This window comes from Dipodomys spectabilis, unplaced genomic scaffold (assembly GCF_019054845.1).
Source record: "Dipodomys spectabilis isolate Male_0828 unplaced genomic scaffold, ASM1905484v1 ptg000595l, whole genome shotgun sequence".
Lineage (NCBI taxonomy): Eukaryota > Metazoa > Chordata > Mammalia > Rodentia > Heteromyidae > Dipodomys > Dipodomys spectabilis.
The window spans coordinates 261,637-277,439 of NW_024871272.1; the positions used below are offsets into that span (position 1 = coordinate 261,637).

Consider the following 15,803-nt stretch of genomic DNA (forward strand, 5'->3'; position numbering starts at 1 on the left):
GACGAGCATGTCTGCGAGTGTGTGAACACACACAGCCTACCTTTGCCATCAGATGAGAAAGGAGTTTGACAAATGACGATTTCATCACACATTTGTAAAGAGAAGCAAGCGTGCATTTATTTGTCCCAACTCTACTAGACATTCAAGAGACACAGCCGCTTCTTGCGGTGTTGCTTGTGATGTTAGATTCTGCAGATAGAAACGCTGGTTAGAATCCTAAAATGGTTCCTGTTACAGCATGTGGATACAAGTATAGAACACACACACATCTGTGCAGTTTAGTGTTGTGTACACTCACATAGTCCAAAGTTGATGGTGCGAGACGAAGTTAAACTCCTAAACTCCCCCTTGGTGCCTTCCCACCCCTCCCCGCCCCTGATGTCTTCCCAGAGGTCATGTCTGTGGCCATTTGAGTCTGCAGTCTTTCAAAAGTCTTTTTGTCTACAATCACAAGCAGGTCTTGTGTTCTGTGTTCTTCAACACGCTGACAGATCTGGTGTTTCTATCAGAAATGCCACGACCTGATCTATGTCATCTGCCAGCCGCTCTGTTCATTCAGAAACACCTTCTCATGTTTGCTGGCAGGTAGGATCAGTTTATTTTCTGTTATGCCAGTTACTGGGGTTTGAACTCAGGGCCTTGCACTTTAATTTGGCTTTTCCACTCAAGGCTAGAGTGGAAAAGGGAGCCACACCTCCACTTCTGGGTTTGTTTTTTATTTTTGTTTTGTTTTGTTGCTAGTTAATTGGAGGGTAGTGTCTTGGATTTGTCTGCCTCGGCTGGCTTCAAACCATGATCCATAGATCTCAGCCTCCTGAGTAGTTTGGATTATAAGCATGAGCTTCCAGCTGAGCCAGCTCTTTTTTCTTTTTTGGTCGGTCGTGGGGCTTGAACTCTGGGCCTGGGTGCTGTCCCTCAGCTCTTCAGCTCAAGGCGAGCGCTCTACCACTTGAGCCACAGCGCCACTTCCGGTTTTCTGGTGGTTCACTGGAGATGAGTCTCAGTCTGTTCCTGCCCTGGGGCTGGTTTTGAACCGCGATCCTCAGATCTCAGCCTCCTGGGTAGCCAGGGCTTTCGGGGTGCATCCCAGGGGCCCTCGCTCACTGTCTTGACCAGGCTGTGTCTAGAGTATTGCTTTATCTAGAGTATTCCTTTATCGCTGTCTCGTTGGAGGCTGCCTCCAGGGATCTGCCTCTTCGTACTTTGTGCTTCATATTTTAGGCATTTAGGAATAGAGCAGTTTGGGGCTTTTTTTCAAAGAATGATTTGCGAGAAGCAGGCAGTAACATCCAGCCCTAGAATTGTGTTTTTTCATTATACATCAGAAGGTCACGGAAAGCCTCTGCTTGCATCGAAATGCAAGGGAAAACAAAAGCGGTGCTGTGTGTGTGTGTGTGTGTGTGTGTGTGTGTGTGTGTGTGCGCGCGCGCGCGTGTGTGTGTGTGTGTGTGTGTGCACGCACGCACCTGTGCATCGTTTTCTTTCCATATCGTGACTTTGAACACCCACACACCTTTAGCAGCTGGAGGGGAGCGAAGCCCCCCACAAACACAGCCGCGGCAGAGATGAAAGACAGAAGTGGGGTGTGCACCCGCCGTGTGTGCGCACAGAAGACAACTTCAGTGGCAGAGCGCAGGCGCGCGCGGCTCCTGAGTTCACAGTGCCAGGGCCGGCCCCTCGCCTTGTCGGCAGGCTCTTCCCTGGCACAGTGTGGGATTCGGCTTATTTCGTGCCGGCTGCCCCTCTGAGGAACCCCACACCCGGGGCCAGGCAGAGCCCAGATGCTGCCCCGGGTGACAGGAGGGAGCGGCGGGTCCTCAACCGCAGCTGCCTTTATCTCTGCAGGCATCTTTCCGGGGCGCAGCTGAAGGCTGGGGGCTTCAGAAGGTTGCAACGGGGGTGGGGAGGACTTTCAGGATGCGGGGGGCGGGGGGCGGCGAAGAAGGCAACAGAGATCCAATCTGGGCTCTAGAGATGGAGCTGGTGCGCGCGGAGCGCAGCCTGGAGCAACTGTGGGAGCAGGACCTCAAAGATGGACACGGGGGACACGGCCTCTTTAAATCATCTGAACGTAGCATTCATCTAGTTAATCATTTGAACATAGAGTATTTAGTTAGTTGGGTAGTTAGGCAGGTGCTGGGGCTTGAACTTCAAGTCTACGCTCTGTCTCTGAAGTTTGTTGCTCAAGGTTGGTGCTCTACCACTTGAACCATGCCTTTGGAGTGATTTATTTATTTATTTTTGGGTCCAGTCATGGGGCCTGAACTCTGGGCCTGGGCGCTGTCCCTCAGCTCTTCCGCTCAAGGCAAGCGCTCTACCACTTGAGCCACAGCGCCACTTCTGGCTTTTTGCTTTTTGCTTATGTGGTGCTGAGGAATCAAACCCAGGGCCTCATGCATGCAAGGCAAGCGCTCTACCACTGAGCCACCTTCCCAGCCCCTGGAGTGATTTATTGATTAGAGTCTCACAGCCTTTCCTGCCCGGGATGGCTTCGAACTGAGATCCTCAGATCTCAGCCTCCTGAGTAGGAGTCCAGGCATGAGCCACTGGTGCCCAGGAATATATCATTAAAAAAAAAAAAAAAAAAATGGCCAGGGATCTTGGGATGCAGTCCCGGCTCTACACGAAAGCTACACAGAAACCCAGAGGTTGGCGAGGGAGAGGCTCCTGCCCCTTTCGAAGGCAGCCTGGGACCCGGTTCTGTTTTGATCCTTCGTGAAAGTGACTGGTGGGCCGACACTGCCACTTGGGAGCTGCTATGCAGTGAGCTCAGGTGAGATTCTCAACCCACCAACCCGGCCACAGAGCAGCTGTGCACCCACACACAGGTTACGGCGCCCATCCCAGGCCCTGGCCTACTCGGCCCCAGGCACCCCAGGCACCCTACCGCCCTAGGCCTCTGTTTCCCAGGTGCTGTTCCTGCAGTCCTCACACCTCAGCCTCGAGAGGAGCTGGGATTACAGGCGTGAGCCACGGGTGCCCGCCTACCGAGAGGCTTTTGTAGCCAAGTTTGTTCATGGGGAATGAGGAGCCACGTCTGCCTGGAGAGCTTTGGAAGTTGGTTTGGAGGCTGACGTGGGTCTTGATGTTTTTGAGGAAGATCCCTTAATTCAGGCCAAGGGCCGGGCAGGGGCAGGGTGAAACTTAAGTTGTGACAGAGAACTATGAGTGACAAAAGGATCTAAATGTGTGTGTGCACAGGCATGCACCTGTGTGTGTGCATGGATAACGTGTGTGTGTGCATGCTGAAACTGGGGCTTGAACTCAAAGGCCTTAAAATTCCCCCTGAGCTTCTCTTTGCTCAAGGCTGCCACTCTACCACTTGAGCCGCGCCTCCACTTCCAGCTTTTTGCTGTGGTGGAGATAAAATGAACAAAAAAAAGTAAAGGGACAACACCCAGGCCCGGAGTTCAGGCCTATTCCGGACAGGGAAAGAGAGGAGGGGGAGGGAAGGGGGGAGGGAGAGCGAGCACTGTGGGTTTGAGCAGGTGTGTGATGGAGGAGGTGACCCCCCACCCCACCCCCACCAAGAACCTCCACTTCAGCCTTCATTAGAGTCGCAACTGTTTGCTGTGGTTACTTTGATGTGGCCATTTAGAAACTGAGGACATTTTGCCATGGGTGGTTTTGATGATGTGGACCTTTCTGACTTTTGAAAAACAACCTAAAACCACTGAACTTTCAACTTTTTTTGGGGGGGGGGGGGGCGGGGGAAGTCAAATAGTAATAATGTACCTCAAGGCTGGGCTGAGCAAGCGGTCCATCCACCAGCACAGCGGCTAGCCGGCCTGCCTGTCGGGTTGTCAGTGTAAACCAGTTGGAGTGCTTTGGCAGTCCTCGCTTGCCAGGCCGGTGCTCTACCCCCTGAGCCTCATCGCCAGCTCAAATTTTATTCCCCAGTCCTAGCCTGCGACTGTGATCCTCCTGTCTTCCGGTTTCTACATGGCCAGGACTACAGGTGTGAGCCACAAGGCCTGGCCTAAATACGAATTGTCAAAGACGAGTTCCTCAGTCACACGCAGAGCTACGTGTACACCTGCGAGCATACACAGATAGAGTAGCTGCGAAACAGTTCTGCTCCACTGATTACTCTCAGCGCTCCAGACTTGTGTAGACTTCTAGAGGGTTCTTCTTTTTCTTCCTCACTAGTTTATCCAGGAGTTGTCTAGTAGACTCCTAATGTGTTGCTAGAGTATGTACAACCATGGTCATAGTTCACCTGACCCTGGCCCAAGAGTCCTTGCCAATGACTTTTTTTTGTCTGTTGTGGGGCTTGAACTCTGGGCCTGGGCTCTGTCCCTCAGCTCTTCAGCTCAAGGCGAGTGCTCTACCACTTGAGCCACCGCACCACTTCTGGTTTTCTGGTGGTTCATTGGAGATAAGAGTCTCATGGACTTTCCTGCCTGGGCTGGCTTTGAACTGTGATCCTCAGATCTCAGCCTCCTGAGTAGCTGGGATGACAGGCGTGGGCTATTGGTGTCTGGCTCTCTGCCTTTTTGCTGTGGACTACTGGTTGGTCCTCTCTCATTTAGAAATCCATCCAGCACAGTTGTGTGCTGGCTTCTGTTCCCTTCAACTTAGCTCTGACTCCTTTCTACACACCCAGAAGGAATATTTAAAAAGGTTTCTTGGGGCTGGGAAGGTGGCTCAGTGGCAGAGTGCTTGCCTCGCATGCATGAGGCCCTGGGTTCGATTCCTCAGCACTGCATACACAGAAAAAGCTGGAAGTGGCGCTGTGGCTCATGGCTCAAGTGGTAGAACACTTGCCTTGAGCTGAAGAGCTGAGGGGCAGCACCCAGGCCCAGATTTCAAGCCCCACGACCAACAAATAATAAATAAGGCTTCTCACCAGCCAGGGGCCGGTGACTCAGGCCTGTAATTTTAGCCACTCAAGAGACTGATACCTGAGAATCTCAGTTCAAAGCCAGCCTGCACAGATGAATCTAAGAGACTTCCAGTGACCCAGCAAAAAGCCAGAAGTGGTGCTGTGGCTCAAGTGGTAGAGTGCTCGCCTTGAGCAAAAACAAAAACTCAGGGACAGCGCCTAGGCCCTGAGTTCAAGCCCCACGACTGACATACAAAAGGTTTTGTTTTTGTTTTTGTCTTTTGGCAAGGCCTAGGATAAGCAAGGGTGAGAAGACTTCATCTCCGGGCTTTGGCAGGCAGAGTATTGACGTGGCTAGCTTTTTGCAAGATGCCACCAACCTCTCCTTGTGACTAAGAATGCCACTGTGGCTGGGCACCGGCGGCTCCTACCCGTCGCCCTAGCTACTCAGGCGGCTGCGATCTGAGGATCTGAGACCGGCCAGCCCGGGTAAGAAGGTCTGGGAGACTCTGAGCTCTAATTAAACACCAGAGCAAACCTGTGGCTCAGTTGGTAGAACACACAAAAAACCCAAAAAAACCTGACAATCTGAGGGACAGAGCCCCGGCTCTGAGTTCCACCCCAGGACCCGCACAGGACAAAAAAGAATAGCACTGTCAGTGTTCATGTGTGATGCATAAAGCCCTCCTGCCTTGACGCCCAAGTTTAAGGTACCCCTGGCCCTTTGCACCGACTCCCCACAGCATCCTCAGTACGAGTAATCGGAGCTGAGGGTCTCGGCGCACTTTCTGGCTGGCTTTGAGCCGCGATCCTCCCATCTCAGCCTCCTGAGTAGCTGGCATGAAGCGCGTGTGGCGCCCGCAGCCCACGGGTGTTAGGTTGGCGGTGGCGGGTGGGGGTGTCCTCTCCCACGGGCCTGTTCAGGCAGTAACCGAGGACATCTTGTAGATGCGCACCCCTGTCTCTGGGACCCCGATTTCCCCTCTTCCAAGAAAGACAGGCTGCCCCCCAGCCTCAGGCTGCGAGGTGCCCTCTCCCCAGCCCCCAGGGCCCGCCCGAGGGTTCGCTCTGCTGATGGCCAAGCGCTCCAGCAGGCGACTCCCCCACTTCCCCCTGCCCCCCTCCCTCCTGTGACAGCCAGGCCGGGGGGCTTGGCTTCCTTTCTGGGGTTTTCGCCAGCTCGCTGTGTGCTCCACACCCACAGAAGCCGCCCAGGAGCCCCTGCGCGTCCTCCTGGTGAGTCCCGCGTCCCCTGCACCCCGGGCCTCCCACTCCCGCCCCCAGGGGCTGCGTACTTCTTCTAGAAAGTTCCAAGGCAGCCAAGGTGACGGGGTGTCGCCTAGCCAAGGCATCTGGTGAGGTGGGTAATGAGTCTCCTCCTGGCTAGGCTCCAGGCGGGCCCGTGATTTCTGTATTCAAGGGAAGGGGCAGAAGGTTCTGGAAAGAGATGAGCAGAGGGGGCATGGGTGCCAACATGGAGAGGCGGCCCTCGTGGGCAGGATCCTTAGGAGCCGAGAGGAGGAAAATGAGCAGGTTGGAGCTGAGGGGTGAGGGGGGCTGGGGGGCAGGGCCCTGGGACGGGGTGATTAGGAACCAGGCCTGGCAGTCACACGCCAGCCGGACCCCTCTCCTCTGCGGGGACGCGGGGGCTGTGTGTACCTGCCGCCCGCGTGTCACAGAGCACAGCGGCCATGCGACAACACAGGTGTTTATGATGGAGATTGCGTGTGTGTGCGTGTGCACACGCGCACCCCCCAGCCTCCCTCCTGGGAGCCTGCCTGTCCCCTGCTGCCTTTGTCAAGCCAACCCCACACGAGCTGGCTGTTGAGCGCGTGCAATTCCAGAATTTCTTCCAATCGCCTTCTGCCCAGTAGGAAGCCTTTGCCCATGCCCTCCTCCTGAGCCCCCCCCTCGGACGCCTGGAGATGTCCAGGAAAGCGAGGCCTGGGGGGGGAGTGCTGGACACTGGACAGCCCCTCCGCCAGCTCCCCCTCACCCCCAAATAAGATGGTGTCCCAGACAAACAGAGTGACACCAACTGCAAGGGGTGAACCCAGCCTTCCTATAACCAGTAAGACAAGGGTCAGGGCAAGACCCCCCCTCCCGCCCCCAAGCTAGCCAGGGTCACAGAGCTGCCAAAAGCTTTGGACCTGTACACAGCAAATCCTTGTGGGGTTTTTTGGGAGGTTTTTCTTTTTTTGCGGGGGGGGGGGGGGCGGTCATGGGGCTTGATCTCACAGCTTGGGCGCTGTCCCTCAGCTCTTCAGCTCAAGGCGAGCGCTCTACCACTTGAGCCACAGCGCCACTTCGATTTTCTGGCGGTTTACTGGAGATAAGAGTCTCAGGGACTTTCCTGCCCCAGCTGGCTTTGAACCAGAATCCTCAGATCTCAGTCTCCTTAGTAGCTAAGAGGACAGGCGGGAGCCACTGATGCCCAGCTCCCGCTAGCTTTCCTAAACAGCTATGTTCCCTCCAAACAAATCAGTCGCTTTCTTCCCAGCACCCCCCGCCCCACACTTCTGGGTCTCATACCTTTGCAGGTAAGATTTTCTTACCCTGGAGCAACAGCCCCAGGCCCTTTGCACATCCCCACGCTCTTTAGCCTTCAAGGGTCAGCAAAATGTGGCCTGTTGAGTGAGGCTCTCCTGGACGCTTGCTAGCGCTGGAGCCGTGGCCAGCTCCCCTTGCTTCCTCCTGCGGCCCGGCGGCCACCACCATTGCCACCACTGATGTGGGTTGGGGCTGAGTCAAACCCCGCTGGCTCCCAGGGGACCGTTGGGAGACAGTTGAGAGGTTCCTCACTCTCAGTGTCTTCTGCCTTATGTGGGTGTTCCCTCCCCCTCCCCCTTCTCGGGGACAGGAAGAAAAGAAGGCAGGCTCTGAGATTTTTGTTACAGGGAGAATAAAACAGATGAAAAGTATTCTTTAAAAAAAAATTTTTAAATAGGGCTGGGAAGGTGGCTCAGTGGTAGAGTGCTCGCCAAGCATGCATGAAGCCCTGGGTTCCAGTCCTCAGCACCACAGACACAGTTAAAGGCAGAAGTGGCGCTGTGGCTCAAGTGGTAGAGCACTCGCCTTGAGCAAAAGCAGCTCAGGGACAGCGCCCAGGCCCAGAGTTCAAGCTCCAGACCCGGCCCAAAAAATAAAAAAATTAAAAATATAATGTAGATGAAATGTAGATTTAAACTACCAAGGCGATCTGTGGTGTCTTTACGCGGCAGATGTAAGGGGAAAGACCGTCTGTGCCAGCATCGGGTCTTGAACTCAGGACCCGGGTGCTGTCCCTGAGCTTTCTTCCTCTCCCGGCTGTCACCCCACCGAGTCACAGCTCTGCTTCGGGCTTTCTGGTGCTTCAGCAAGAGAAAGTGTTTCATGGACTTTCCTGCCCAAGCTGGTCTTGAAGCACGATGCTCAGATTTCAGCCTCCAAATGAGCCAGCTAGCGTCACCAGCAGCAGCCCGAGAAAGATGGTTTGTTTTTGCTCTCTGGCCGCTGTCCTGGAAGGAGGAGGCAGGCTCTCAGCGGAGCCTCTGAATTCAGCAGCTTCTCACTGCAGGGCGGGCGTCCTTCCCAGCGGCTGGCGGAGGGCGTGAGGCCTGCGGATATCACATGCTTGCCTTGCATGCATGATGAAGCCCTGGGTTCGAATCCTCGGTACACATGCTCAGAAAAAGACAGAAGTGGTGCTGTGGTTCAAGTGGGAGAGCGCCAGCCTTGAGCAAAAGCAGCTCAGGGACAGTGCCCAGGCCCTGAGTTCAGTTCAAGCCCCAGGACTGGTTCCTATAAAGGTGATGTACAGAGAGGTTACAATTGTCAGGTAAAGACTTCAATGAACTTCTTGAAAAGGTCACACAGCATACTCTTCTCCACCTTGTGTTCTAACCTAGTGATTTTGGTGACCTCTTTCCTGTCAGCCAGAGGTCTCTCTTCCTCTTTTTATTGGCTACCTGTGGTTTATGGGATGCATGAGTCATAATGTAGACCAGTGGCTGAATATTTAGGTTGTTTCCAGTTTGTGTGTGTGTGTGTGTGTGTTGGTTTGAACTCAGAGCCTGGGCACTGTCCTTAAGCTTTTCTACTCAAGTCTGGCATTCTGCCACTTGAGCCTCAGCGCTGTTTCCAGCCCTTCTGCTACTTAAGAGTCATTCCTGCCTCGGCTGGCTTTGATCCTCAGCTCTTAGCCACCAGCGCTCAGCTTCTGGGGTTATTTGATGGAACCTGGGGTGCCTGTACACAGAGAAGTCATCATCAGGGCAACAAGTCTCCAAGTAACCACCGACCTGTTAACCTTAGTGAATCTGTTAGTTGACAGAATAAGAGGAAGGAAAGGAGGGGAGGGAGGACGGACGGACGGGAGGATGGACAAACCATTCAGCAATTCAGGGCTTGACTGAGTGAACTCCCAGGCACTGGCGGTAGATCATGCCTGTAATCCTCCTTACTCAAGAGGCTGAGAGGATGGAGGATTGCAGTTTGAGGCCAGCCTGGGCAGAAAAGTTTGCATGCCAGTGCAAGGTTTAAGCCCTGGTGTTGCCCCCCCCCCCAAACAAAAGTAAACTAATGATACAGAAATTATATGTAGCCAGACCCTGGTGACTCACGCCTGTCATCCTAGCTGCTCGGGAGGCTGAGATCTGAGGTTTGTGGTTCAAAGCCAGCCTGAGAAGAAAAGTCCGTGAGACTCTTATCTCCAGTGAACCACCCAAAAGAAAGCTAGAAGTGGCGCTGTGGCTCAGGTGTAGAGCGCTCGCCTTGAGTAAAATAAGCTCAGAGACAGTGCCCAGTCCTGGAGTTCAAACCCCAGGAGCAGAAAAAAAAATGATATACAGGCTGGAAAAAAGCTAAAAGACCCCGTATAGTTCCCTATGTGTGGGTGGGAGAATGCTGATTGTCCAAGTAAAAAAGAACAGACACTAGAGTCCTGTGACTGCCAGAAGCAAAGAAGTTACGATAAATTAAAAATGAGAAGCCCCTCTCATTTCAATATTAATAACCACGATGATCTGAAATCTGCAATATCCATTTGGCGTTGGTGGGTGCAGTCCAGGCTGGTCTCGAAGCCAGGATCCTCCTGCCTCGGACTCCCAAGGGCAGGGATTATAGGGATGTACCACCATGCTTGGCAGAAGTTTCACTCCAGCTTGGAGTTGCAGGAACAGGTTTGATGTTCAGTCTCTGTGTATTCGGTGTTTGGTTGATGGCATATAATTTACAAGTCCATTTTTTTTTTTTTGGTCTCTTTCTAGAAGCAGGCTTGCACCTGACCCGCCATGACGTCACCCACGGAATTCACAGTGAGTACAAGCGGTGCCTGCAGTCACCTCAGAAAAACCCGCGCGCTCCCTCCCTCCGCAGGCCTCCCTGCCCGCCCGGCCCGAGGAGGGGCTCCCCGCGGGGGAAGGGGGTGCGTCGGCCTGCGGGGAAATGAGGAGGATCCCAAGCGCCGTAGGAGCTTTGGCTGGGACGGTCTTGGTTCTTCCTGTCTCTTCTGAACCCCCGGCAAAAGAGCCCCAGAGAGACGCGTTCACCTTGCGTAGATGTGTCGGGGCTGGGGCCGGAACCCAGCACCTGCTTCCCGCGCGGCTGGCCTCCCACCGCAGAGGCCGCCGCGTCACCTGCCGGCCTAGGGTCCCCCTACACCCCCAAAAAGAAAAGGGCTGTCTGCTTAGAGAGTTGGGTTTGGGCCGCTCCCACCCGGCCCGGGCCTGGCGGGGACAGACGGGCGGACAGGAGGCGGGATCCCGGGGCTGGCTGGGGTTGGGGCGGGGGGGGGGGGGCCTGGCCTGACGCCCGCCCCCCGCAGAGCCCGACCCCCCCTCTGCCCGGTGACGACGGCTACGACCCCACGCTGTCGGCGGACGACTACGCGGGCCTGGACCTGGCGGACGTCTTCTGCGACCAGAGCTGGGCGCGGCGCGCGGCGGGGCGCGTGCTGCCGCCGCTGTACGCGCTGGCCTTCGCGCTGGGCGCCGCGGGCCACGCGCTGGCGCTGCTGGCGCTGCGGGCCCGCGCGCGCGCCCGCCCCGCCGCGCGCCCCGCCACCGACGTGCTGCTGGCCAACCTGGCGGCCGCCGACCTGCTGCTGCTGGCCACGCTGCCGCTGTGGGCGGCGGCGGCGGCGGCGGGGCGCTGGCCGCTGCCCGCCGCGCTCTGCCGCCTGGCGCGCGCCGCCTACGCGCTCAACCTGTACGGCTGCACGCTGCTGCTGGCCGGCGTCAGCGCGCAGCGCTACCTGGCCGTGGCGCGCGCCGCGCATGCGCGCGCCGGGCCCCGCGGCCGCCTGCGCCGCGGCCGCGCCGCCTGCGCCGCCGCCTGGCTGGCCGCCGCGCTGCTCTGCCTGCCCGAGCTGCTCTACAGCCGCGCCCGCGGCCCGCCCGGCCGCGCCGTGTGCACCGCCGTCTACCCCGGCGACGACGCGCCGGGCCTCAAGTCGGCCGTGCTGACCCTCAAGGTCCTGCTGGGCTTCGTCCTCCCCACGGCCGTCGTGGCGGCCTGCTACGCCCTGGTCATCCGCGCGCTACTGCGCGCGCGGCGGGGCCGCCGGCGCCGCGCCCTCAAGCTGGCGGCGGCCGTGCTCACGGCCTTCGTCCTGTCGCGGCTGCCCTACAGCTGCCTGTTGCTGCTGCAGGCGGCCGGCGCCGCCGCGCACGCGCACGCCGCGCCCGACGCCGCGCCCGCGCACGCGCCCGCCGCGCTCCTGCCCGGCTGCGCCGCGGCCGCGCGCCTGGAGCTGGCGCTGCAGCTGGCGCAGGCGGCCGCGCTGCTGCACAGCGGCCTCAACCCCCTGCTCTACGTGTTCGCCGGCCAGCGCTTCCGCCGCGACCTGGCCGCCGCGCTGCGGCGCTGCGGCTGCGCCCGCCCGGCCCGCCCGGCCCGCGGCGCCAGGCTGTCCTCCACGCTGCTGGAGACCACCTCGGGGGCCCGGTCCCTCTGAGCGGCGCCCGGCCCGGCCCCGGCCGCCGACAGACCAGAGAGGATCCCGGGGAGGCGGCTGGGTGCACAGTGCTCCGGGCTCGAGTCCTCGGCCCCACAGACAGAGACAGCCCGAAGCGGCGCTGTGGCTCACGCGGTGCCCAGGCCCCGAGCTCAAACCCCGGGACTGGGGGAAAGACTCGGGGGAGCCGGCCCGCCAGGCCTGGTGCGCGTGCGCAGCGCCTCTTGCTTAGCTTTTTTGCCGCTGGGTCCTCTCCCCCGCCGCCTTTTTGGCGGTTGATTGGCGAGGAGTCGCCCGTCCCGCCGTCATCCCGGGCTGGGGGCCGAGGACCGCGGTTCGAGGCCAGCCCGGGCGGGGACGTGCGCGCGACTCTGACCTCCCGTGAGCGCCGGCCCCGGCCCGCGCCATCCTCCCGTGAGACCGGGGCCGCCGCGCCCGGAACCCCCGGCCTCCTCTGGACCGCCAAGCAGCCGCCAAGCCGGGAACAGCCGAGCCGCGCCTCCGCCTCTGCCCCCAACGAGGGGACGGGACGCGGCAGGAGAGCCGAGAAAGGACACCGCGCACAGCCTTCTTTTTTATGGGTCCGGTCGTGGGCCTGAACTCTGGGCCTGGGCGCTGTCCCTCAGCTCTTCAGCTCAAGGCGAGCACTCTACCACTTGAGCCACAGCGCCGCTTCCGGCTTTTTTCTTTCTGCTTATGTGGTGCTGAGGAATCGAACCCAGGGCCTCAGGCATGCTGAGCCACCTCCCCAGCCCCCAGTGCCTTCTTTTGTGCTTGTGTCTCTCCTCAAACCGTGGTGCAAACTGACCACACGGGAATCGTAGTGGAAAACGCTCGTGGCTGCGCCGGCTGGGTGGTGAAGAGCCTGCAGTCACAGAGCAGACGGACAGACAACCATCCGCGGAGAGAGCAGGCGCGAATCAGGAAGTCAAGATGCGATGCGCGCGCACCTGCGCGACCGCGGCCCGGCCCTCCCCCCGCCCTCCCCCCAGGCCTCCCCCCCTTCCCACCCTGAACTCGGCCTGGGCGCTGCCCTCAGCTCTTCACCGCGAGGCAGGCGCTCCACCACTTGAGCCACAGCCACATCCGGGTTCCTGGTGGTTCCTGGGAGCTCAGTCTCAGACTTTCCTGCCCAGGCTGGCCTCGAACCGCGATCCTCAGATCTCAGCCTCCTGAGTAGCTAAGCTGACAGGCCTGAGCCACGGGTGCCTGGCTAGATGTTCTCTTCTGCCCCGGGGTGGGTGTCGTGGCCAGCACCGGGGGCCTTGGCTATGACCAGAGTGGTGAAGCAGAGTCTCATGTTACTTGGGAGGCCTTTACAGCCCCATAGCCGTGGTCTGGGGAGCACAGCCATTTCACCAAGGGTGACTGTGCGTCGCGCCGTTCCTCACAGCGGCCTGGCTAGCTTCATCATGAGATCTGCTATCCGGTTGGTTACACTTACGTCTAGGCCATTGGGGGGAGTCTGAGATTTGAACTCGGTACCTGATGCTTTCACGCACTGGCTAGTGCTCTACCAAGTGAGCCACACTTCCAACCTGGTGTTTTTTCAGCTAACCACCACCGGGCTGGCGTCCTTGGTCTTGGTTCTGGCTGCTGGTTTGCTTTGGTGGTGGTAACGGGTTGGCATGCAGGGCCTCATCCTCCCTTAGCTTGTCCACTCCAGGCTGGTGCCCTGCCCCTTGAGCCATACCTTCCTTTTCTGGCTTTTTGCTGGTTAATGGGAGATTCTGTCTGCCTGGGCTTGGAACCACAATGGCTACTCAGTCCCCGCCCAAGTGGTCCGACCTGAGCTGCTCGCGTGTAGAGCTTGGCCAAGCGATCCCGCAGGCTCCCTGTGACGGGAGCAGGCGTGGCCCTGCGGCCTCCGCGTGGGGGCTGGGGTGCAACGGGGTCACAGGCCGGCTCACCCCACGCTGCTGCAGGAGGGGCAACTTTCAACCCTAACACACGGGCCGTGCGCACCCTTCACCGCTGTGACGCTCCCCGAGTGTGGGGGGTGCTCGCTGTGTGCGGCCACAGCCCCACGGTGGAGACTCACACGGCCTCTCCTGCCCGGCCGGGCTCTCGGGAGGACAGGCGGCGCCCCCGAGTTTGGTGGCATGGTGGGGGTGGGTCATCAGGTAGGTGTGGGGGAGCCGCGGGGCTGGGTCCCCCCACTCCCCTTCCCCGCCAGGCCCTGCCCCCCGGCCCCGCCCCCTGCCCCCCGCCCGGCCCCGCCCCCTGACCACCTGCCCGGCCCCGCCCCCTGCCCCCGGCCCCCCCCCCCCCCGCCCCCTCCCGTCAAGGCGCCGCCGCCTCGTGGTCGTAGTGCTCACGTTTATTGAAACCCTGAGGTCAGACACCGTCCCGCCGGCCGGGCCGTGTGCGGGTTCTTTGGCAGAGGGGGCCGGCCTCCCAGGCCGGGGGGTGGGGGGGGGGGGTAAAGTGCGTTCTAGTGGCGGGCGGGGCCGTAGTGTGAGGGACAAAGTGCCTCGGCGCATGCGCGCACGTGTGAGGGGGGGGGAATCGATCTCGCGGCGCCCGGGCGGGGGCGGGGCGCCTCCCTCCGCCTCTCTCCCACGTGGCCCGCGGCCCGGAGCTGGGCGCGCGGCCCGGGCGGCCTAGGGCCCGTCGCTGCCGTCGTAGATGACGGGCCGCTCCACCGTCAGGCGGTAGAACACCTTTTTGGAGACGAACCTGCGGAGGCGAAGGGTGCGCGGCGTGGGCCGGGGCCGGCGGGGAGGAGGAGCTCCCCGCACCCCCTCCCCGGCCCCCGCACCCCCTCCCCGGCCCCCCGCGCACCTGGAGAAGGTGTTGTCGAAGATGAGCATGTAGAGGCCGCGCGTGCGCGCCTTGAGCTGCCCGCGGATGTTCTCGCGGTGCGAGTTGCAGCGCGTGGTGGGGATGAGCACCTGGGGGGGGAGGCGGAGGGGGAGGGGGTGACGCGGGGACCCACGCGGGGGGGGGAGGGGGAGGGGGTGACGCGGGGACCCACGCGGGGGGAGCGGGAGCCCCCCCCCCCCCCGGCGCGCGCGCACCTTGCACTGGTCGAGCGGCGTGTCCTCGGCCTGGCGGAAGACCACGCTGAAGGAGATGCTCTTGGGGTCGGAGGAGAAGACCCAGCCGATGGTGAGGCCGGGCTCGGGCACGCGGATGAGCAGCAGGCTGTAGCAGCTCGAGCGCACGAACAGCTCGCGCCGCGCCTCGCCGAAGCGCGCGATCTCCTCCACCGACAGCGCCAGCCGCAGCCTGGGGGAGGGGGGGGGGCCGTCACCACCCCCCCCCCACACACCCCCCACCCACAACCCCCCATCCACACCCCCCCACCCACAACCCCCCATCCACACCCCCCCACCCACAACCCTCCATCCACCCACACCCCCCCATCCACACACCTCCCCCACCCACAACCCCCCACCCACACCCCCCCCACCCACACCCCCCCCACCCACACCCCCCCATCCACCACCCCCCATCCACACGCCCCACCCACACCCCATCCACACCCCCCCACCCACACCCCATCCACACCCCCCCCACCCACAACCCCCCCATCCACACACACCCCCCACCCACAACCCCCCCACCCACACCCCCCCATCCACACACACCCCATCCACACCCCCCCATCCACACACCCCCCCACCCACAACCCCCCCCACCCACAACCCCCCATCCACACCCCCCCATCCACACACGCGCGCGCACAGCCCCCCCCCCCCCCCCACGCCACCTACATGAGCTCCCCGGACTTGAGCAGGCAGATCTCGGCGTCCTGGCCCCCGGGCTCGTCCTTGCTGTCGTCGGGCGTCAGCGAACTGGACGGGGGGTCTCTGCAGGGACACGAGCGAGCGCGGGCGGTCAGGCAGCGTCCAGCTGGGCCTCGGGGCCCCAGGAAACCTCCATAGACAGCCCGACTTGACTGTTCCCGTGCGAGAGTGTCACCGCACCCCAGGCCTTCACAGATGGAGACCCGGGCCCTCCCCCACCCGCTGTCTTTGCAAGGTGGGTTCAGCCCCGTTAGCCAGCACGAACAGCTGCAAGTGGAGCTGTGGCCTAAGC

At 60.4% G+C, this 15,803-nt stretch overlaps 1 protein-coding gene and 1 long non-coding RNA gene across 2 annotated transcripts in view; one reads left to right on the forward strand and one right to left on the reverse strand.

The window, feature by feature from the left end:
* LOC122100698 overlaps positions 1–10,724 on the forward strand; it is a 23,440-nt gene extending 12,716 nt beyond the window's left edge. Inside the window, exons 2-3 of the long non-coding RNA XR_006146233.1 lie at positions 10,072–10,119; positions 10,629–10,724. This is a non-coding gene — a long non-coding RNA (uncharacterized LOC122100698). The remainder of the gene's footprint in view (positions 1–10,071; positions 10,120–10,628) is intronic.
* Positions 10,725–14,223: 3,499 nt separating this feature from the next.
* Positions 14,224–15,803, reverse strand: part of Fyco1 (FYVE and coiled-coil domain autophagy adaptor 1) — a 36,733-nt gene continuing 35,153 nt past the window's right edge. The window contains exons 15-18 of the mRNA XM_042671055.1: positions 15,479–15,574; positions 14,780–14,990; positions 14,544–14,653; positions 14,224–14,438 (exon numbers count right to left, since the gene is read on the reverse strand). Coding sequence (XP_042526989.1) covers positions 14,363–14,438; positions 14,544–14,653; positions 14,780–14,990; positions 15,479–15,574 — 493 coding nt within the window. The 3' untranslated portion in view covers positions 14,224–14,362. The remainder of the gene's footprint in view (positions 14,439–14,543; positions 14,654–14,779; positions 14,991–15,478; positions 15,575–15,803) is intronic.